Source organism: Petaurus breviceps, unplaced genomic scaffold (assembly GCF_028583685.1).
Source record: "Petaurus breviceps papuanus isolate PSGF00001 unplaced genomic scaffold, PetGlider_PUasm1.0 470, whole genome shotgun sequence".
In the NCBI taxonomy this organism is placed as follows: Eukaryota; Metazoa; Chordata; class Mammalia; order Diprotodontia; family Petauridae; genus Petaurus; species Petaurus breviceps.
This window is the reverse complement of record NW_027186350.1, coordinates 2,574,961-2,598,997: the sequence shown is the minus strand read 5'-3', so window position 1 is coordinate 2,598,997 and position 24,037 is coordinate 2,574,961. Positions and strand designations below refer to the sequence as shown.

The window sequence follows — 24,037 nt, the reverse complement described above, 5'->3', positions numbered from 1 at the left end:
CACTGCTGTATGGAAGTGACCTTGAGAATCTTATGCCAGGAGAACACAATATTTGGCAAGTTCTATACAAAGAGGAAATATTTCTAATTTCAGACTGATGATAGACTTTTTTTTAAGCAATGAGATACAGGAAAGGACTATTTATATACATATATTATTATTCTCCAGGATATTTATATCATTCTTTGACCTGTCCATACCTTTTTGCCAAACATGCTTTGGTAAACAGTATGGGAGTTTCCTTCTAAAACATAAAATCCAGTTAAAGCTAAGCCAAACAGAGGCACCTCCCAGGCAGCTTCAGCACATGAAAAGCCGCTTTGTTCCGGGATGGAACCCCTTGAGAGAGACCTCATTAAAGTTGGAACAATCTTGAAGAACATTAAACTCAGCCTAAGGAGAAAACACAGAGGGAGTAAAAACATTAGTCAGGGGGTGGGGGTGGGGGTGGGGCAGGGGGGGAGTCAGGGAAATTCTGACCCTATACTTCTTTCCAAAGACAAAAGGTCCAAGCTGAACTAGGCACTAAGCCTACTTTGGAAAACTTCTAAGAGTCATATCAACTATAGCAAGGATGAGTAAGTTCTGGATAAAGAAGGGGAGGAAAATATCAGAGTAGAATGGAATCTAAAATGTAATCGGAAAAAAGATGATTCCTTCCAAATGATCCTGGAAAGCTTTGACCTATCTATGTATATAACTATGAGACATGATGAATTTCTTTTTACTATCCCAGGGGGAACCCCAGGAAGGGGAATTGTATCATATTTTTTTTTTTTTGCTTTTTGGAAGGCAGTTGGGGTTAAGTGACTTGCCCAAGGTCACAGGGCTAGTAAGTGTTAAGTGTCTGAGGCCGGATTTGAACTCAGGTCCTCCTGACTCCAGGGCCGGTGCTCTACTCCCTATGCCACCTAGCCTCCCTGAATTGTATCATTATTACTATCATGGGACATAAATTAAAGATCCATTGCAAGTTACAAAATTAGTATAATTCTCTGGGCTAATTAGGATAAAACTTCACAACATCAATATTAGATGAATTATATAAATCATTTTGCCCAGTTCTTAACCTTGGATATATGTCTGGTTGGATCAGTCTTCAAATATTTGGTCTCCTTGCCAACTCTAAACTATCCTCTACTCTGCTGCCAAAGTAGTATTTACTAAAATCCAAGTACTATAATGTGAGCCTCCTTCCCAATTCAATAAATGCCAGTGGTTCCCTATTACCTCCAGGATCAAATTTTTAAAAATCCTCTATTTGGTATTTAAAACCCTTTACAATGTGCAAGAATTCTACTTTTGTGGTCTTCCCACCTTTTGCTCTTCCCTCTGTGCTACAATCCAGGTGTAGTAGCCTCTGATCCAGCTACATTAAGCTACTTGTTCCTCATACACGAAACTCCATCTCCTGTCTACACATGTGCACTATCTATTCCCCGTGACTGAAATGCTCTCCCTCCTCCTCTCTGGTTCCCTGGCTACCTTCCAGACTCAACGCTTAGCATTTCTGCAAGATGCACTCTCAGTCTCCTGTCTCCATTCCCCCTCCTCTTACCCTCACGATTAGTAACTTGTCTCCGAGATTACCTCCCAGTTACATTGTATACAAAGTGTCTTGTCTGGAGTTAGTTATCAAGGTATCTCCATGTGCCTATGCCATAGGCATATGAGATATGTACCATGGCATCTCTGCCATGAGAAGGTGAATTCCCTGAGGACAAGGACCTGTTTCAATTTTGGTCTTTCTTTGTACCCCTAGACATTAGCATGAGTGCTGTCCAGCCCATAAGAAATGCTTCTCAACTGACACTGCCTGGAAAAAAAAGGGGGGGGGGCAGCTAGGTGGCACAGTGAATAGAGCACCAGTCCTGGTGTCAGAGGACCTGAGTTCGAATCCAGCCTCAGACACTTGACACTTACTAGCTGTGTGACTTTGGGCAAGTCACTTAACCCCAATTGTCCTGCCTTCCCCCCCCCCTCCAAAAAACAACAACAACAAAAAACTTTTGTAAGTAAAGGTCCTATTGCTGATTGATTCCTATTGCATTTAAATAATTCCAGTATTGTTTGTGTGTCCCCTTAACATTTGCAAAGATAGTACTATAATAATTCCATTATTGAAACTCAAGGAACTTGACCTAATAGCTGAGCTAATCAATGCTAAAAGTAATAGACCCTTTTATTTCATTTAAATTTAAAAAATTGTTTCATTAATATCCCTTTCTAGTTGTTGCGTTCAGGGGGATTGCCACATGCCTTAAGTGCAGACATCCAAAGGAATATGGAACAAGAAGCCGGGGCAACAAGGGAAAGGCATGAGAGCAGCATTCCCTGGGGGTAGCAGCTGGCACATCTGAAACTATGACTGTTGAGCAACATCTCCCACTGGGCCCAAGAATGAAACCTCTAAAGTGGGAGGAAAAAAGATCAGCTTCACCCAAGGATTTTTTCAGAGAGCCCTGGGCTTGATGGCCTTCAAGCCATGGCAGAAGGAGAGAGTCCAGTTTGTTGGTGAATTAGCATTTATTAAGCACCTACTATGTACCAGGTACTGTACTAAGTACAATGTTCTTTCTAGAGGCTGGTGACTTTGTCACTACGCTCTTTCTAAGACTTCTGAGTCCACCGTTGTATCCATGAGAGCATTTCAGGGATCCAGGTAACACAAGTGTTTTTAGGGGAAGGATGGTGTCCTTCACTGCTTTCTTTGCCTCTGTCATCACAGCTAATAAACTGGGAAGCTAGACTTTTCTGGTTTGGAAGCTAATAGGTATAGAAGACTTCAGATGTGGAAAGTTCCAGAAAAGGGGCAGGGAAGGAGGGAGGGGGCTATAGGGAGGAGGAGGAAATATGACTAGGTCACATGAGAAAGGTTGTTCCTGAAAACTAGAACCTCCCTCCGCCCTCCCCCCCCCATTAATGTAGTTCATTTCTGTTGTCTTTATCCACTTAAATTCCAAATTCTCAAAGGAAAGGGATAATGACTTCTGTATGTTTTGTGTCTCACTTTTGACACCCCAACAAAACCAAGCAAGCACAATGGTATAATGGTAATATATAAAATATAAAATATAAAAAATAAAAAAAGGATTTGGCTTCAGCTCTCCTACATTGTATGCGGTATCTTCGAACAAATCATTTCACTTCTTCAGGATGCTCTTTCTTCATCTTAATAGTAAGGGTCAGACTCACCCTCGAAGTTCAGTTGGTTATCAAGTCTTATCAGTTCTACCACAGCTGCCATCCTTCACCCTCATCCCTTTATCCCTACTCACACCAGAACTACCCTAGTCTAGGTCCTCATCACCCCTTTTCTGGACTACTATAACAGACTTAAAAATTGTCTGGAAATATATAATCTCTCTCTCCTCTCCAGTCTGTTTGCCATACAGCAAGTTGCCAAATTGATATTTATAAAATGCAGGTTCAACCACTTCACTCCTTGGTCCTGGAAGTTTCAGTGGCATCCATTGCCTTTGCATTAAAATGTAAACTTCTCAGTTATTTACAACTTGATCCCAGACTATTTCTTTAGGCTGATTATACATTACTCTATTTTATACCCCCTGTCCCTACAACCAAACTACTCTGCTTGCTATTCCTTGTACACAATATTCTATTTTCTGTCTTCATCACTTTGCAACAGCATGCCCTCCATACCTGGAATACTATCTTCTGAACCCAACCTCCCTTTGTAAAGTTCCCACTCAAGTTCTATTTCTTCTGAGTGATCTTTTCTTATTCCCACCACTTGTAAATTTCTGGTCTTCCCCCACCATTGTACTTTATTAACTCATCTATGACTCTGTAGTATCCTTCAAGTAGAATAGAAGCTCTTTGAAGTCAGGAACTAGCTCATTTTTATTTGTATTTCCTGTGTCTAGTTTAGTGCCTGGAATGTAGTAGGTGCTTAATAAATGCTTATTGATTAATTAACTAAACCATCTCTAAGGATGTATAGCTCTTGTTCTTGAGCCTATGATCACAGAGCTGTGATTAAATATATAATGTATAAATATAAATTAAATGTACATATATAATATTATATATAACATAATATAAATTAAGCGTATGTATATATATGTGTGTGTGTGTGTGTGTATATATATATATATATATACACACACACAAATATAAAGCTTAATTCATGACATTAAGAGATTTAGGAGAGGGTCTGGCTTTATGTAGTAATAGAATGAGTATCTTTTAGCCTTACTGACTACTGAAGCTAAACAATTCAATGAGGAGGCTATGTTAGTATCACTGATTGTCCTTAAGCACCAAGACTATTTCCATTTGTGTTTTTTATGTTCTCCAATTCTACCAGTGCCTGGTGGGTAATAGTCACTTAAATATTTGTTGTTTGATAGAGTTTGGTTATTGATAAATTAGTTCCAGGAAAAAAATAAGAAAGATAGGTTCTCCTGATCATTGATTCTTCTTGTTTTCCTAGGATACCCAACTACTTCTCCATCTTGGCGCCCAGTCGCTCTAATTCTGTTGACTTTGTGCCTGGTGTTACTGATTGGATTGGGAGTATTAGGACTTGAATGTAAGTATATACTCAAACCCAGGATTGTGCTAGGGGTCTAGGGTTTGCCCTGAGATGTAAATGATGAAGATTTAGGGGCTAGAGTCAGCTGTTAAGTTTTTAATCTGAACATTTACACCTAACAAATCAGCAAATCTCATTGTTTTGTTGATTGTATAGACTATCTCAAATTGGGTGTCCAGTAGACATCTTAAAGTTAATATGTCCAAAACTCATTTTATTTCCACCTAAACTCTTCCCCTCCTCCCACTTGCCCTATTACTATAGAGGGTAACACCATCCTCCCAATCCCTCAGCCTCACAATCTAGGGGTCATCCTGGATTCCTCACTATCTTTCACTCCCAATATCCAATCTATTGGTCAATTTCACCTTTGCAACATCTCTCAAATGTGCCCCCTTCTCCTTTCTGATATTGCCAACATTCTGTTGCAAGCTCTTATCACATCATGCATTGGACTATTGCAATAGACTGCTGGTGGCTCTGCCTGTTTCAGGTCTCTCCCCACCCAAATCCATCCATTCAGTCACTAAAGTGATTTTTCAGAAGTGCAGATCTCATCATGTCAAACCCTTCTCTCATCTCCATCCCCCATATTCAATAAACTCAGTGGTTCCCTATTGCCTCTAGGATCAAATATGAAATGTTCTGTTTGTCATTCAAAGCCCTTCATAACCTAGCCACCTGTTATTTTTCAATCTTCTTATACGTTAGTCCCCAACACATCCTCTTCTATTCAGTGACTGGCCTCACCACAAACTGGATACTTCACCTCTCTGCTCTGGGCATTTTCTCTGGCTACTTTCCCTCCTTCATTCTCATTACTGACTTCTTTGGCTTCCTTTAAATCCCAACTAAAAATCTCATCTTTTCTTTGGCTTCCTTTAAATACCAACTAAAATCTCATGTTTTACTGGAAGACTTCCCCAAGCTCCCTTAACTCCAGAGTCTTCCCTTTGTTAATTATTTCCTTTTTCCCACTTGTATATAACTTGCTTTGTATATATTTGTTTTCATGCTATCTCCCCCATTAGATTCTATGTTCCTTGAGGGCAGGGACTGTCTTTTCCCTCTTTTTGTATTCCTGGCTTAGCAGAGTACTTGGCATACAGTAGGTGCTTAATAAATGTTATTGATTGATTTTTAAAGAAAGTGATGGAGAAAAATGTTATATATAAAAATGCAGCTTAAACTTAAAAGTGTATCATGTATACAGAAAGTCTAATATTAAATATTTACCAGTACAACTCTGCCCCAGGCCCTAATCCATTTTAGAGCACAGGGGGCAATCTATATCACCCATATAAGTATTTAGTGAGAACCTGGGTTTTTCTGGTGGGTAGACAGTGGATACAGAAAGTAGAGCAAGGAAGTCTATACATAAGTGATATATAGTGATAGGGGCATTTCCAATACACATTCTGACCATGTCAGTGGATCAGTTTTTCAGATCAACCAACTCTCAGTCACCCAGAGGGATATTCTCACTCAAAAGGAAGAAAGACTGGCAAACTTTTCTAGACAGCTACATTCTCTCCAGGCCCAGAACAGAAAGCTCACAGATTCTCTGCTGCACTTGGCTAAAAAGCTCTGTCGGGAGCTCTATAACAAAACTGGAGGTAAGTCCCCTGTTATTTGTTTGCATAATAGGGCACTATAGCGAAAGGAAGTGGTGAACCCCACATTTGTAGAGAGGCCTACATGCGGCAAAGGCTGAGGAAGAATAGACATCTCAAAACTTTTCTCTCCTTACCATTCTCCAAGGGATACTTTTGTTCCTGGAGAGAGGGGAAGCAGGAAGTTGAGGCCAGAGGGAATTCTCAGAGAGAGGGGGATATAGCTAGAACTGTATCTATCTGCTCCCTTAAATATTGTTCATCTCGGGAATATGATTGGGTTCCATCTAACTTTTGGATTGCTTTTCTTTTGGGGGAGGAAGGAGGACCCCAAGCCGTGTACCCAAAGTTTGACTCCTTTCCTACCTAATATGAGTTCCACAGTGAACACACAGTGAATGGGGGGAGGGGGAATAAATGAGTGGAAGCTCATTTATCCATATCATCGAAAAACAGAAATCAGAGAGGGTATATATGGGAGAATATATACCAGACAATACAGAATGAGGAAGTTCTCATTGGGAGCAAGATAGCTCAACTTAACAGAAAGACAGTCCTGGATCTCACCCTAAGGGAAATTCCCCAAGGTCCCTAGTAGACAAGCTGAGGGTAGAGACGCGATAAGGACTGCCTGCTCCACTCTTTATCTTCTTTATCTTGTCTTGTATTCCTAGCTTAGAACAGTTCTTGGCACACATAGTAGGTGCTTGTCTTTATGTTTATCTTCATCGGCTTGAAGTGAGGTTGGCCTCTTCCACCTTCTCTCACCAAGCTAAAAGTTACCCAAGGGAACTGGCCCTGAAGAATCCCAAAGTGGGGACTCAACACAGATTCTCTCTTGTAGAGTCCCAAAAGGGACTGGTGAAGGCTGGAGCTCTACTGCCTCTCACTAGCTCCCTGCAACCCTGTCCCTGGCATAGAGGAGAGTCTTCATCTCCCCCAGTAAGAAGAAAATCTCATACCAATGTGCTTTGGGACAGAGGTTTCAACATTCAGGAGTTTTTCTTTGATGATTTGCTGTTTAATAATTTTTTTTCTATGTTAAAATGCCTGAATCTTAGAGCTGGAAAAGGCCATCAAGCTTAATTGTATCTGAATGTAAATACTAACTAATAATAATAATAGCCAACATTTACATAGCCCTTACTATGTGCTAGGCACTGTGCTAAGTGCTGAGATCAAATTTAAACTCAAGTCTTCCTAACTCCAGTCCTAGCACTCTATTCACTAGGCCACCTAGCTGCCCCTTCTGCTCTTAGCACAGTGTCCCAATGCTTAGCCATAGAAGGCATTTAATAAATGTTTATTGATTGATTATTTATCGATAAGTCATCCCACCTTCTCTTGAAGTTGTCTAGTCAGAAGGAAGAGTACAATGGGATTATAACCTTCCATGTTTTGGAGTCTTTGTTTTTCTTAATGCAACCTAAGAACATGTTTGCTTCTTTGAACTGATTGATGTTAACTCAGTCTACTTTCAATTCACTAAAACCCACAGTTGTTTTTTAAAATATTAATTGCTCCTCTATCTCATACTTGTACAGTTGATTAGTTTTAATATTAATTCAGGAAATTTCATATGTTTCTATTAAAATCATTTAATTTTATTTGACCCATCCTAACCTGCTGAGAAATTTTTTAGATCCTAATTTTGTCATCCAACAGCTAACAACATTCTTTTGGATTTCTTCTACCTGTAAAATTATAATCACACCTTTGTCCAAGTCATTGATAAAAAGGCTTAGTAGTATAAGGCCGAGGACATATCCCTGTGACGATTCTACTAGAAACCCCTGTCCAAATAGAAATCAACTAAAAATCAGAGCCATGTAAGCATTTATTAAGCACCTACTATGTGCTAGACACTATGCTAAACACTGGAAATACAAAGAAAGGAACGACAGCCTGTGTTCTTCAAAAACATTTTTAAAAAACTGAAAAAGGGGCAGGGGGAAAGTGAGTATAAGGGAAGGAAGAGGAAGGTTGATTTGGCTCCAGGAAGCATGAAGTCCTTCAGCTTGCAGAATAATGTTTCTAAATTTCAGAAAGTCTAGGAAAGCAGATGGGTATGAAGTAATTTGGGAAATTAATAAGAGGGTGTTATCTAGAACTTCTTAGAACCGTAAGCTTCTGAGGGCAGGTCCTGTTTCACTTTTAACTTTGTACCCCAGTGATCATTCACATAGTAAATACTTAAGTCTCCTTGATAGATGGACTGATTATCTGATTGAGACACAATTTAACTTTAAGAGTGTAGGGACAGTCACTTGGAGGAGGAATTTACTTCTGACTTCTTTCTTCTGAGAAAAGAAACAAAATGCTTTATCATTGCTTTTTTTTTCTTTTACTTCACTGTTACTTCCTGATCACTCTTCATCCTCTCTCCTCCCTAGAAAACTCCATTGTAAAAATAAAAAAAGTGAGAGGAGTACAGCTAAACAAATCAAACCCATACAATGTCTGGATTCTTTCCCAGAACACCCATGTAGTCCCTGCCCAAAGAAATGGAAGTGGCACAAGGAGAGTTGCTACTGTTTCTCTAAGGAAAGCAATACTTGGCAGGGCTGTGAACGTTTCTGCATTGCTGAAAACTCCACCCTTCTGAAGATAGAGACGCAAGACGTTCTGGTAAGGTGTGCTTGTCTGCGGCTTTTTATTCCTAATATTCTTGAGGCAGAAAGAGAAACAAAGCCTCACGTTCCAGACCCCGGTCCTTTTGGCAGCTTTCGGTGGGTGCATCTAAGAAGGAGACTCCCTAGCCCAGCACTTCAACACAGCATAAATAAGATGGTTCCTATGAGGACTGGTATTAAACCTAGTAAGATCTCTATTTCAACCCCAGATCTGATAGCTGGAAGAATGTCTGAGTTTCAGATCTCTAGTGGTTTGTTAAGGAAGAAAGAGAATCATAGCATAGGTTAATATGGGCAAAAGCAGGATTGCTGACTGCTCTATAAACACCCACAGCCATCTTCTCAAATCCACAAATTATTGACTTAAAAATATAGACCATCACAGTGAACAACTTCATCGTCAAAATTCCTGTATTAATGTCAATAATTAATTGACACTAAGAATCCGTATAGGGGAAATGAGAGGGCAAAGTTTCCAGTGGTTCTTAGGTTGCAAATCAGAATGACTGGAAGAATGGTCTGGTCTTCCAGGAATTTACAATCTAAAACAGACAGCATTCACATATGCTGATAACTGCACAGGCTGGCAAATAAACAGAAACACATTTTTAGTGTCTCTCACTATACTCCTATCGTTGCTTTTGCTAATGATGTTTCCCCTTCCTTGAGATAGCCACCTTTGCCTTCTCCCCATGTTCAAGGCCTATAATTCCTTCAAGCCATAGCTCAAGTTCCACTGTTTCCATAAATTTGAGATAAAAAGACAAAATGGAACATAACCTGTCTCATTTGTTGCTATCTGTGACCTTAGAATCCACTTATAGACATTATTTTTTGAGTACTCCAGTATGGTAGTTCTCAAAATTTTTGGTCTTGGGATCTCTTTATCTTCTTAAAATTTATTGAGGACCCCCAAAGACCATTTGTTTGTCAGCTATTTTTATTGTTACTTACCATATTAGGATTTAAAACAGTATGATTATGAAAATGGATTTGACCTTGCAGATCCCAGGAGGATCTTGGGAACCTCCAAGGATCCCTAGGTCATACTATGAGAACTACTGCTTTAGTCTATCTACAAATCTCTCAATGTAATCTCATCAAAGTGGATACTTCCTCCAACTGTATAAAGATCAAAACATCCACATCATATTTTGTATGACATGTATACATTCTCTTATAAATTCTTCACAGAGGATCCACCCTTTAATCTTCTTGCTATTACAAGGGTGACGACCTCTTGCTTTTGCTAACTGGCCGGTTCTTCTTTTCCAGTCACACATCTCTTTGATCATATATTTTTTGGTCTATTCTTGTGCACAATTCTTGAGTTTACTCACATTCACCATTCATCTCTCCATTGCCTTTGAGTGCCTCCAATTTTGATTCTTCAGAGATTTTTTTTTTTATTACTAATGACTTGTGCTACAAAATTGGTTTTTGTTTCAGTTTCAGAAACTTGGGTCATTAAAAGGACAGTGCAATTCCCCAAATGCAACCCAGCCCTCTGTTTTCTTCCTTTTCAATTCTCAGTCCAGTTCATTGTCCATCTACAGTATCTGTTTAAGATATATATGTATCTATGGATAAAATCTGCAGACTGTCCACTTAAGGTATATGTACTGATGACTAAAATCTATGGGCTGTCCATTCAACTGCATATTATATATGTATATGTTTGTGTGTATGTATATATATATATATATATATATATATATATATATAGTTTAGACTATAGACATTCTTCATTCACTTAGTTTTTCCTGGGTGAATAGTTAGTTAATATTAATAAAATAGTTAGTGACTATGGATTTCATTTAGGAGGCTCTGCAATGTTTTGAGGTTTGATACAAGCCCAATGTTATCCACAAAAAGGAGCATCTGGAGGATCCCATCACCTATAGGGAATTTCTCATCACTTAAGTCTCTGTACCAGTCTACATAACAGTGACAAACACTTTTGGTGAGCATACATCTCTGTTGTTTTGTCTCAGTTGATATTAATAATCAAAAGATCATCGAGCAAAGTTATTTCTACTGTTTCATTTCCCAGGGAGTCTAATATAATTTTACATGCATCAGAGACATATTATTGACAAAGAGGTTTTAAAGTGACATTTTATAATTCTGAACCAAAAGTTATAAACAAAAAATTTAATAATCGCAAAAGGATCTTAGAGTGTCTGCGCTTTTCAGTCAATTGTGTGATTAAAAAAAATCAATTCCTATAAATATTATGAAAGTCTGTCTATTCTGTTCTCATTAAGGATGCTGTAGATGCTTGGGCATAATATTTCCACAAATACTTTATCGAGTTAAGAAGATAGATACAGTCACTTTTTTTATTAGAAATGTTTGGTAGAAAAAGTTGTCTACCTTGATTACTTTGACTTTCATACCTCCTACGCACTTCTCAATGCCTTACAACTTAACTTTAGGGCTCACCACTTGACTGAACACTGGGCAGCATCTTATACTGTGGACCACCCTCTCTCTACACCTGACTATTCTTGACTGTGGATTTTGTGACATTGTTCTCTCCTGCTTCTCCTCCTAGCTGTCTGTCCAATCCTCAGTGTCCTTTGCAGGATCATCATCTGTGTCCTATACCTTATATGTAGTATCAATATGCCAAATGCCCTAGTCTGGGCCCTCTTTGTTCTCTACAATCTGTCTCTTGGTCATCTCATTAGCTCCCAGGAGTTTAAATATCATCTGTTTTTAGGCAACTCCTATACCTATGTGTTAAGTCCTCATATCTCTCCGGTACTACAGTTCTGCATGTCTAGCTGTCTTATAGACATTTCCATCTAGCAGCCCTATAGGCATCTCAAACTCAACATACCTTTAACTTAGCTATTTCACTTTTTTTTTTCTTTCTGGAGGGCAATTGGGGTTAAGTGACTTGCCCAAGGTCACATGGCTAGTTTTTTTGTGTTAAGTGTCTGAGGTCGGATTTGAACTCAGGTCCTTCTAACTTAGCTATTTTAACTTGTCTAACTTAGTCCATCATCAAAAATCAACAGCCTTTCTATACAATTCTAATAAAACACAAGAAACAAGTCCATCCTGCCTCCTACCTTCCCTTTTCCTATTGACAAATAGGACTGTTCTTCTAGTCACCCAAGTTCATAGCTTATGAGTCATCTCCAACTCCATACTCTCCTTCAGCTGTATGTAGTCACTTGTAACACTTGCTGATTTCACTTCCACAACTTCATCCTTTTCTCTTCGTTCAAGCAGCCACCACCTTACTTCAGGTCCTTGTCATCATTCACCTGGCCTATTGAAGTACTTTACTTCACTCTACATTCAACCTCTTCTCTCTTCCATTCATTCTTTCTTTTTTTATTTTTGGAGGGCAATGGGGGTTAAGTGACTTGCCCAAAGTCACACAGCTCGTAAGTGTATTAAGTGTCTGAGGTCGGATTTGAACTCAGGTCCTCCTGACTCCAGGGCCGGTGCTCTATTCACTTCGCCACCTAGCTAACCCACTCTCTTATTCATTCTTCACAAAGCTGTTAAATTGATACGACTGGTATGACCATTATGCTTCCCTGCCCAAGAAGCTTCATTAATTCTCTATTGCTTTTAGGATAAAATACAAATTAATTTCCTTGGCATGTCAAGCCCTTCTCATTCTAACACCAGACCATATTTGAAGGCTCACGCTGTTTATCTTCTTCATATACTCTAAATTCCAGTCAAACTATTTTACTCAATATCACCCATACACAACATTTTTTTCTCCCCCATCTCTGTGCCTTTGCAGTTCTCCCCTCCCCGCCATGTTTAAGATAACTTCCTCTTTACTTCTTGGCATCTCAAGTCATCTCAAATGTCATCTTTTCTGACTCCCCAAGTTGTTAGTGTTCCCACTTCAGATTACTTTGTGTTGATTTTGCATATTTTTATATTGATTTATCTATTTACTTGTTGTTTTCAATTAGTATCATATAAACTCCTTGAAAGCAGGGATTATTTCCTATAGGTGCTTGTATGTCTCATGTCAAGCATGCTAAATAACACCTAATCAATGCTTGTTGAATTGAATTGAAATATTATTTTCCCTATTTGCTGTGGATATGATGATTTACTTGGAAACTATAGAGAAGCAATAATTGAGATAATTAATAACTTCAGCAAAGTTGCAAGCTACAATATATCATCAATATATAGCCTTTCTATACATTATTAATATAACACAATAAGCAATAATAGAAAGGGCAATCCCATTCTTAATAACTATAAAATGAAAAAAAGTATCTGGGAATTAACCTACCAAAGAACACAAATGACTTCTATAGATTCTATTACAAAGTGTTCCTTAAGGAAATAAAGAATAATTGAAATAACTGGAGGAATCTCATCAGTGGTACATGTCAATATAAGTAAAAATTAGAATGTTATTAAAATTAATGTCTTTAATGTTATACCAATCACATTACCAAGGAGATACTTTACAAAAATTGATAAAAACAATTTAAAAAATCATTTGGAAAAATGAAAGTTCTACAATATCAAGGGAAATGATGAAAAGAAGGGACAAAAGGTAAATATCACTTGCAGACCTCAAACCATATTATAAGACAGTAGTCATGAAAACCACTATTGGTTAAAGAATGGAGCGATAAATCAATAGAAAAGGCCAGACAAGGGAGAAACAGAAAAAAGTAGAACTCAATAACCCAATGTTTGATAAAGTGAAAAACATAATTTTTTTAGTTAAAAACAAACAAACACACCTCTTTATTTGATTAAAAAACTGCTGGGAAAACTGGAAATCAGTCTGGCAGAAATTAGGCTTACACCAACATGTTACACTATATTCCACAATATATTTGAAAATATTAATTAATATTAAAGATTATACTGTAAAAAACTACAAGAGAGCAGATCATATATTTCTCAAAGCTATGGGTTAGAGATATATTATTTTTTTTTGCAGGGGGGAAAGTAGGGCAATCTGGGTTAAGTGACTTGCCCAAGGTCACATGGCTAGTAAGTGTTGTGTCTGAGGTCAAATTTGGACTCAGGTCTTCGTGACTCCAGGGCTGGTGCTCTATTCACTGTATCACCTAGCCACCCCAGGAGATATATTCTTAATCAAATGAGAGATAGAAGCAACTACAAAAGATAGACTAGACAATTTTGATGACTTGCAAACTGAAAAGCTTCTAAGCAGACAAAATTAATACATCCAGTATAAGAAGGAAAGGGTTGAATGGGAGAAGTATTTTTACATTGTATTTTTATTTATTTTATTAAATGTTTCCCAATTACATTAAAAACATTTTTTAAACATTCATCTTTAGAATTTTGAGCTCCAATTTCTCCCATCTCCCATCACTCCTACTCCTCTCCAACCTATTTAGAAGGCAAGCAATATGAAGTAAATTAGCATATGAAGTCATGCAAAATATATTTCTATATTAGACCTTTTGCAAGCACACACAAGCATAAAAATGCAAGAAAAACAGAAAAAGGGAAAAGAGTGTGCTTTAATCTTTGCTTAGAATTCATTAGTTCTCTCTCCAGAGGTGGATGGCATTTTTCTTCATGGATCCTTTGGAACTGTCTTACATTGTTGTCATGATAAAGTAGCTAAGTCTTTCAAAGATGATCATTGTTACAACATCACTGTTACTATGTACTGTGTTCTTTTGCTTCTGCTCCTGCTCACTTCACTTTCTATCATTTCATATACATCTTCCCAGATTTTCCTGAAACCATCCTGTCAACCATTTCTTATAACACAATAGAATTTCATCACAATCATATACCACAACTTGTTCAACTATTCCTCAGTTAATGGGCATTCCCCAATTTCCAATTCTTTGCCACTGCAAAAAGAGCTGCTATAAATATTTTTATAGAAATAGGTCCTTTTCCCTTTCCTTTGATCTCTTTGGGATATAGACCTAGGAGTAGTATTGCTGGGTTAAAGGGTGTGTACATTTTTATAGCCCTTTGAGCATAGTTCCAAATTGTTCTCCAGAATGATTGAACCAGTTCGTTAACTCCATCAACAATGCATTTATGTACTTATTTTTCTATATCCCCTCCAGAATTTATCATTTCCATTTTCTTTAATGTTGGCTAACCTGATAGATGTGAGGTGGTACCTCAGAGTTGTTTTAATTTTTATTTATCTAATCAATAGTGATTTAGAGCATTTTTTATGTAACTATTGATAACTTTGATTTATTTTTCTGAAAATTGCTGTTTCTTATTCTTTGACCATTTATCAATTGTGGAATGGTTCGTATTTTTATAAATGTGGCTCAGTTTCCTATATATTTGAGAAATGAGGCCTTTATCAGAGAAACCTGTTGTAAATTATACACCCTCCCCCCTGTCCCCTCCTCCCTGTTTCCTTCTAATTTTGACTGTATTGATTTTGTTTGCACAAAACCTTTTTAATTTCATGTAATCAAAATTATCCATTTTACATCTTGGAATGCTCTCTATCTCTTGTTTGGTTCTAAACTGTCCTCTTTTCTATAGATCTGATAAGTAAATTTTTCTATGCTCCCTTAATTTACTTATTATATTACCCTTTTTGTCTAAATTCTTCACTCATTTTGACCTTATTTCAGTATATGGTGTGAGTGATATATGGTCTATACCCAGTTTCTGCCAAACTGTTTTCCAGTTTTCCCAACAATTTTTGTGAAATAGTAAGTTTTTGCCTCCAAAGCTTGGATTTTTTGGTTTATCACACAGTATATTACTATTGTTCAATCATCTCAGTCATGTCCAACTCTTCATGACCCCATCTGGGGTTTTCTTGGCAAAGATACTGGAGTGGTTTACCATTTCCTCCTCCAGTTCATCTTACAGATGAGTAACTGAGACAAACAAATCACACAGCAAGTGTCTGAGGCTAGATTTGGACCCAGGAAGATGAGTTTTTCTGACTCCAAGCCTGGAACTCTATCCACTGTGCCAATTAGTTATCCTTTCTTTTTTTTTTTTTTTTTTTTACTGTGTATTGTGTAGCTAATCTATTCCACTGATCTACCACTCTATTTCTTAATCTGTACCAGATTGTTTTTATTACTGCTTTGTAATATAGTTTGAAATCTGATATGGAAAAATCTTTTTCTCAAATTTCAACTATAAAGGTTTGGCATTCAAGATACATAAACCACACACACACACACAAACACACATGTGTGTGTGTTTGTGTGTGTGTATACTAATAACCATTCCCTAATAGATAGTCAAAGGATATGAAGAAGCAGTTCTCAAAAGAACTGCAAAATATTCACAGCAGAATGAAAAAAATGATCCCAATCACTAACAATAAGAGAAATACAAATTAAAACAAGGCTCTGATTTTACCCAACACCCTGAAAATTGGCAAAAAAGACAAAAAATGGCAACAGTAATGTTGGAAGTATTGTAGAAGGATAAGTCCACTAATACATTGCTGATGGAGCTGTGAAATGGCATGACTAGTTTGGAAAGCAATTAGAAATTTTGAAAGTAAAATGACTAAAATATCAACCAGAGACTCCCTAACTGGGATTCCCCAAGGAAATGATCAATAAAGAAAAAAAATCCTCATATACTCCAAAATATTTATAGAAGTACTTTTTATGATAGTTAATAATTAGAAACAAACTACATGTCTATCAATTTGTAAATAGTTAAACAAATTGTGGTACATGAATGTAGTAGAATAGTAGAATATTACTATGCTATAAGGAATAATGTGTATGATGAATACAGAGAAGCATGAAAAGATCTACATGAACTAATGCATAGTGAAGTAATCAGAGCCAAGAAAAAATATACACAGTAACTACAACAGTGTAAATGGAAAGCATATATATGTATGTATGTATTACACCAGAAAATTGAAGGTAAAAGTAACAAAACCACAAAAATCAAGCAAGACTCAAATGAAGAGATATGAGAAGACATCCCCAACTACTCCTTTGTGGAAGTTGGAGGCCCACAGGTGTTATACACTATACATATTTTTTTTTTACTTTTTCAATGTATTGATCTATTGTATTGATTTTTCTTCCTTTCTAAAGATATGACTCTCTGGGAGGGGGAAAGAGAAGGACATCTGAAATAACTATGGTGATATAAGAAATTGAAATTATCAATGAAAACATTTTAAAAAACTAAAAAAAGAAATAACATTTTTCCCCCCTCCCCCAAATAAGTTGGTGTACTCTCAAAAAATGTGAGAATAGTTTTCACTTTGAAAGCTTCACAATAGTGTTGGTGATAACATGGTTTATACTTGGTTTGACAAAGTTATTCTTCCTGTCTTTGTTTTTTTTCATTCCATTTCTACTTTCTCATGTAGAAAATCAAGGACTGTGACAGCTCTTTGCCTTTTCATTAGCCATCCCATAAAACTGGAATGCATGCCCTCCTTACCTCCTCATAGAACCATGCTCTTCCATTAAGAAGCTGCTAAAGCACCATCTTGTACATGAAGCCTTTTCTGGTCCCTCAACTACTAATTCCTTTTCTCCTAAACTACCTTGCTTTTAGCGTGTATGTGTGTATATGTATACATACATATACACATATGTGTGTAATATATGTATGTATATGCACATATATGTATATATACACATATATCTGTATTTATCAAATTTATATTTATGTTGCATGTGTTTCCAATTAGAATATGATCTCCTTGGAAGAAGGGATTTTTTTTCATTTTTTGTACTTGTATCCCTAACATAGTGTTTGGCATATAGTAGGCACTTTAAAAGTAACTGTTTATAGTCCAAATGTGGTGGCTCAAATGACACATCATTAGAGAATTTTTCATTACTACATTGCCTTCTTTGCTTGATTGGTACGCCCTAACAGCACAAAGAAAAGGTAAAGAGAACCCCACTTTCTATGTCTCCCTCACAGGAATTTGTGATGCCTCAGAGCTACTCTCAGTTTTTCTACTCCTATTGGACAGGGCTATCCCGCAATGGCAGTGGCAATCCTTGGCTATGGATGGATGGATCTCTTCATTCCTCTGACTTGTAAGCCTCCAGTCTCTCAGTAACATGGGGAAGGGTGAAAGGAGGAAGGAGAATTCATTGTGAAATGGAAATCTCACTTTATGGGAAGATGATTATGGAACAAAAAATGTTAAGTTTTGAAATCCTTTTATAACACCTTTGTACATTTAGGATGGGTGATTTTTACTGCATAGGGTAGAGACAGACATAAATCCTTGTTGGTTGAGAGAATGTTGGGTAATGATGGACTGGAGACTGGGGATTTGAAGTCTTTGTGAGAAGTGAGCATAAGAGGCAAATTCAATCTTTTGAATGACAAAAAGAGATTTCCTGGAGCTTCAGCTCATTTGGGCACTAAGTTCCAACATTTGCCCTTGATTTCTAGTCCTTTCAACCTAGATACTGTTAAAAGCAGACTGCCCTTTGGTGATTGTTCTATTTCTTTTGTGAGCCAAGATCTTACCTTACTTCCAGCTGAAGAGCTCTTACACTCCTGAGTATTATTTGACCAATTCTAATCTATATAACTTTTTTTTTTAAGCAATTGGGGTTAAGTAACTTGCTCAAGGTTACACGGCCAGTTATTTCTGGGTGTGGTGCTGAGTGTCTGAGCCCGGGATTCTATCTCCAGGTCGTCCCAACACTGGAACCCGTGCTCTTACTCGCTGAGCCACCTGGCCGCCCCTAAGCAATTGGGGTTAAGTAACTTGCTCAAGGTTACACGGCCAGGTGTTTCTGGGTGGGTGCTAAGTGTCTGAGCCCGGGATTCGATCTCCAGGTCTTCTCAACACTGGAGCCGGTGCTCTTACTTGCTGTGCTACCTGGCCGCCCCCTATATAACTTTTCTGATTTCTGTTTTCTTTATTAAATAGGTGTATTAGTTATTTGAAATGTCAGTTTGTGTAATCAGGGAAAATGATCCTGGGCTGTCCTCCAGAATACCACTATTTAGGGAGTGGCACATATATTTCTAGCCTAGTTGTTCTCTGGAAGACAAGTGAAGGAAGGACAAAAAGCCAAGTCACAGTGCTCCTCATGCTTTCCACAAAAGCAGAAATGACAGTCTTCCTAGGAGATGGCTGGGCCAGATCTTAATTCTGCTAGCTTTCCATGCCATGCATGTCTAGCTCTCTTTCTGTTACATTAGCCAACCGCATATTTCCTACATGGGTGAGTGTCTGCTGGAATATTTTCATACAAGTGATTGCTGGTCATTTCTTTTGCAAGAAATTTTCTTTTCCTTTTGACTTAAAAAAAAGTGGAAGCTATTCTAACAGTGATCCTCAGGTTGGGTTGTCTTCTCTGAAGTCCAGTGCTTCCACAGTGATGATCAATGCCACTTTCCCTGATAGCTCTCAAATGGAACTTAGTTCCTCTTCTCCCCCCACCAAACACTGGTTATACAAATGACAATCATCAATTAGCTAGTAAACCTCTATTAAAGTAAGCAGTAAATGGAAATTGGGGAAGTTATCCAGGTTAGACTACACCGAAGATATACAAGAATAAGGAACCTTTGTAGCTGTGAGCAGGATAAGAATTCAGCTCACCAAGGAGCAGCCAGGTGGCCCAGTGGATAGAGTGCCAGATCTGGAATCAGGGAGACCTGAGTTCAAATATGGTCTCAGATACTTACTAGCTATGAGACCTTGAGAAAGTTGTGTGACCCTGAGAAAGTTATTTAACCCTGTTTGCCTCATCTGTCAAGTGAGCTGGAGAAGGAAATGGCAATCCATTTCAGTATCTTGCCAAGAAAACCCCAGATGGGGTTACAAAGAGTTAGACATGATTGAAACAGCTGAACAACACCAAAGAGAAAAAATCACCTCAACCAAGTGGAATCTTCTCTTAGCAATCTCTGAAGTCGCAAAGGTTAGAAGTCAAATGACATGTTCGGTCCCAGCTTCACACATGTCTGAGGCTCCAGGGGATCTCCTTTTTGCCTTTCAAAAGTTGCATCTCTAGTGGTTATCCAACCATCTTGAGTCTCCGTTCTGCACTCGCCCACTGTGGTTCAGCATTTTCTCAGTCAGTCAGAAGTTGTAACTCCCTCTGTATAAGTATACACTCAGATGTAACCGCTACCTATTAAATCCATGCCATTTCAAGCAATGATTGGATTGGTGTACTCTTCTTTCAAGGAGTCCAGAGAAGGTTAGATACTGAACTGTCACATTTATATGCTTCCAGGAGATAGGAAGAGTGAAGGTTCAATCATTCCTATTTTAGAGATGGAAAAGCTGAACTACAGAGAACTGGGTGACTGCCATAGGTCAGTACACAACAGGATGCTGGATGAATACCTTTATATCTTGATTACAATAGCTAATTCTATCCTATTTTACCAGGGTGTGAGGAGAGAATTGGGTCAGTAAAATGTAGCAGAAAGTAGAACTTCCAGCCTTAGCCTTTGTGACCCCATCAGAAGAATTAAGAGCGCTTGGGACAGACTCTTTCTTCTCTATGATCGTAACTACTTTTTGGTGATTTGGAGTGACCCAAGATTGATTCTTTTTTTTCCTCTCTCAGGTTTGAGATTGTCATTGACTTCAGCAGCTTAAGGAGCTGGGACTGTGTGACCATATTGAATGGAAGGGCTTTCTCAAAGGATTGTAAGGAGCTGAGGCGCTGTGCATGTCAGAGGACAGCAGCAATAGTGATGCCAGAATGGCTGGAATAATCTTGCTAAAGAAGAGATGGAGATAAATGGACCTTCAAACATATCTACAAACCAAAAAGGATGCAAGCCACACAGGAGAAAGGGCAAGAACTCTCCGAATCACTGGAAACACTGAATAGAAGGAGAAGAGGAGGTCCCTCTGGCCAGTAAAAAAAAAAAAAAAAAGATCTTTTTCATAGAAATTGCCAAGGAGGATCAGCCCTATATACCTGGGTTTAAGCACAAACTTTTCAGTCATAGAAAAATCCAGTTTTGATACTTAATTCTGCCCTAGACTCACATCCTATGTAACCTGGGCTTGTTTTTAATTCTCGAGATTCTAATATCTCCCATTTATACTGGCTGTCATTATACTCTGCTGTCATTCCTACTACTTTTAAAAGGAAAATGAGAAATTCTTGAAGAAAAGTTATGCCATTTAGAGAAAATTCTGTGCCCCAAAGAATGACCATCATTGATCCTTTTTTTGTTTGTTTTTGTTTCATGGTACATACACCTCCTGAAATTTGTAATACCTGAATGATTCTCCTCTTTTGAGAATCATTTAACCACTGCAATTCTCTAAACCCCTAATGGATTCCAAGAATTTTTCATTTACCCCAGAAGTCTCCAGAGAGGAAAGTTTATCTGAGGCCTACAGCAGCCAAGGATATCTATTTTAGATCACTATGGGAAGGAATAAGACTCATTTCCTCCTTTCATGGACTTGAGAGTCCAGAGAAAACAAGTCTCCAGATGTCTCTCCTTACAGGGGATTTGTGACTTTTAAGGTCCTTTTCCCACTAGATAATTACCACCAGTCCTTTCAGGTACTTGTACAAGAATAAATATGTGTATATAGACTGACTATGAGGTCGATTTGCAGTTGTATTCAGTGCTCAATGCCATGACCTCTGCTGTGAGGGGAGGGGTCCCATGACAGATTGTCAAGGATAGGTTATAAATGAATTCACTTAGTCCCAAAGAGGGCAAATGGCTTTTTTCCAAGCTCACAGGAAAGGTTAAAAGAACCCTTGAGATGGAAGACCCAGCTCCTACATGAGGAGAATGCCATTCAACAGAAAGTGACATATAGAGGCAAGCCAAAGAACCCTGTGCATGATCCCAATAGGGACCAATAGGCAGCCTGGATGTTTCAAGTCAATTCTCAGTGAAAATGTTGGTTGGTGGTGAAACTTCCATAAGTTACTTAAGAACTCAGTCAACAACCTTTTTGAGTTGAAAAGTTCCCTAAAAGTTGTCTGCTAGTTCACCTTGTTTTTGCTAGTTACAAGATTGCCTGGAGAATGTCTAGAGTGAAGAACAAAAAACAATCTGTATCGTCAGTACTATTATACTAAGTATTCAGGCCTATATTGGAACAACAGATTGAAATTCTAAGGGGAAGGTCAAAAACCATATTTTAGTCCTTATAGGATCTCCAAGGACGTCAATAGAGGTAGGGAAGCTGCTGAAATGTGAGGAAAGTCCTTTCCCAGAGATCTGTAGACACATGGATAATTTGTGAAGTATCTAGATTTTATGAGGAAGGATTAATGAAACCTTGCCAACACATGTTTTGGAAGAGTCGATGCATGCAAGTGTTAGCGTCCTGCAAATGTGAATTGGATGTGATTCTCCTAAGAGAAATGTAACTGTGAATTAAAATAAACTTAAACCTACCTGAAGAAAGTATGGAGAATTAACTTAATAAAGCCAGGAGAGTTTGTATAATGAGTTGCAGAACAGAGAGATGAGATTGATTCCTTTCTCAGTCACAGACATTTCCTATGAGCTTGGACTACTTACTCTCCTTCCTTGTAATTAACATTTTAGAAGAGGACTCACAATATTAGCTTATGTCCTGAGGAATAGGTGAGGAAGAAGAGAATAACATATTATTTTTTCAAGCAAATTATTCTGCTAAGACTGAGGAAAAGGTGGCCCTGGTTATAGGCTGAGCAAGAACAATGCTCGATAGAAATAACAGAAAAGCAACAAGTAACTGGAATTATTTTTAAGGACTCTGCTTCTCTTGGATCTTGGTGTCATCATTTGAGAAGGTAACTGCAGGGAGCAGGCCTTCTTTTGATAGACTAAGAGGCCCACAATAAGTAATTAGCTCTTTCTTTTCCTCAGAACACAAAACCAGTAGATAGGTTTTATCAGCAGGATACAGGAGGTAAATACTGCAATAGCAGGAAATGTGCTATGGGGCTTTGACCTCAGACACAAAGTGATTCAGAGAAAGGGGGCGGGGCATTTAGGCAGCAGTCTAGTCCAAAGGGGCATTGACCAAGGAGATCTTAGCGTCATCTAAAGAAGGTTGGCCAAAAGCACTCTTAAGGGATGTTTGTATCATAATATTAGTGTTTAGTATTGTTTTTTGTCCTTTGTTTTTGAAGAGGACTAATCACATCACATAGGGATAGCATGATGACTGGCAATGGCCTGGGATGAAACGGACCTTGGTATCAATGGCTGACCAAGCTCTCGAAGTTCCACAGTGCCTGTTCAGCTGCCCTCATGGCTGTTGGAATGAATTCTCATCCTCCCATTCTGGCAGGGGAAGCCTTCATATTCTTAGAGTAAGCATCCCCCTAACTCACCCATAAATTAGAGGCCTATCAGTTACTCTTAGCTTAGTTTAGATGGCTGCTGAGAAGGTTTTACCTGGGTGTAGCACATGCTACAGCTTCTTGGAACCACAGGTGAGAGTTGGGTGGCAGGTGGACACCAAAGGTGGATGAGCAGCCCTGAAAAGGGCTCTGGAAGCCCTCACACCAGAGGTGCCAGTCCCTCCTGAACACCCCATACAGCCCAGTATTTAATGTACATAGAAATAGAGTAATATTTCCAGCATTCAGTACACTGTGATTCCTTAGAGAAAGGTCCATTGGCAGAAGTTGCTAATATTCACTTTCTTGACACATATGAAAATTACTGACAGAAGCAAGCAATATATGTGTGTGTATACACATACATACATACATATATGTACATTCACGTTTATAAATTTAAAACTTCACACAGTTATGCTGATTACATTAATTGAGGGAGATCCACATTCCCTACCTCTATGTAACAAGCATAATTGTGTGAAGTTTTAAATGTTTAAACATGTAGATCTGTAGCCTGTGATCTCTTCAAACTGCAAAACTCTTTGATTAGATCAAGAAGGGAATAGGTCTTTGGCTCAGCAAAGAAGTCAACCAGGGTCTGAGGGAATTTAAGTAGCTGGAGGAATTTCAGCAGTGAGCCAGTGAAATGATGAACCAATCAAATGGCACGGGATTCCAGGTTAAGATGAAGATTCCTGGGAAGGGATCAATCTTGGAGGGAGGAGAGTATTTTTCTTCCCTCTCCCCTCCTCTCTCCCTTCTGTTTTTCTCTCCCCTCTCTCTCCCTTTACCACATCCCTAACATAAACCATAGCTAGGTGACACATTGGATAGAATGTCTGTTCTGGAGCTAGAAAGATTTGATTTCAAATCTGCCCTCAGACTGTGTGACCCTGGGCAAGTCACTTAACCCTGTTTACCACAGTTTTCTCATCTATAAAATGAGTCAGAGAAGGAAAT

The 24,037-nt window shown here is 38.3% G+C and overlaps 1 protein-coding gene across 1 annotated transcript; it reads left to right on the top strand.

Annotated features, from left to right (window-relative positions):
* The first annotated feature begins 1,517 nt into the window (after positions 1–1,517).
* On the top strand, positions 1,518–22,148 carry LOC138171905 (C-type lectin domain family 1 member A-like). Its single transcript, XM_069101456.1, has 7 exons — positions 1,518–1,640; positions 2,524–2,551; positions 4,457–4,555; positions 5,998–6,174; positions 8,648–8,799; positions 17,700–17,818; positions 20,327–22,148. The coding sequence occupies exons 1-7, from the start codon at positions 1,518–1,520 to the stop codon at positions 20,475–20,477; spliced, it is 849 nt and encodes a 282-aa protein (XP_068957557.1). The 3' UTR covers positions 20,478–22,148.
* The last annotated feature ends 1,889 nt before the right edge of the window (positions 22,149–24,037 follow it).

Coding starts and splice junctions, on each gene's coding strand:
- LOC138171905 (XM_069101456.1), top strand. CDS start 1,518: ATGCACTCTCAGTCTCCTGTCTCCATTCCCCCTCCTCTTACCCTCACG. Junction 1,641..2,523: donor GTCTGGAGTTAGTTATCAAG/GTATCTCCATGT, acceptor TTGGTGAATTAG/CATTTATTAAGCACCTACTA. Junction 6,175..8,647: donor GCTCTATAACAAAACTGGAG/GTAAGTCCCCTG, acceptor ATTCTTTCCCAG/AACACCCATGTAGTCCCTGC.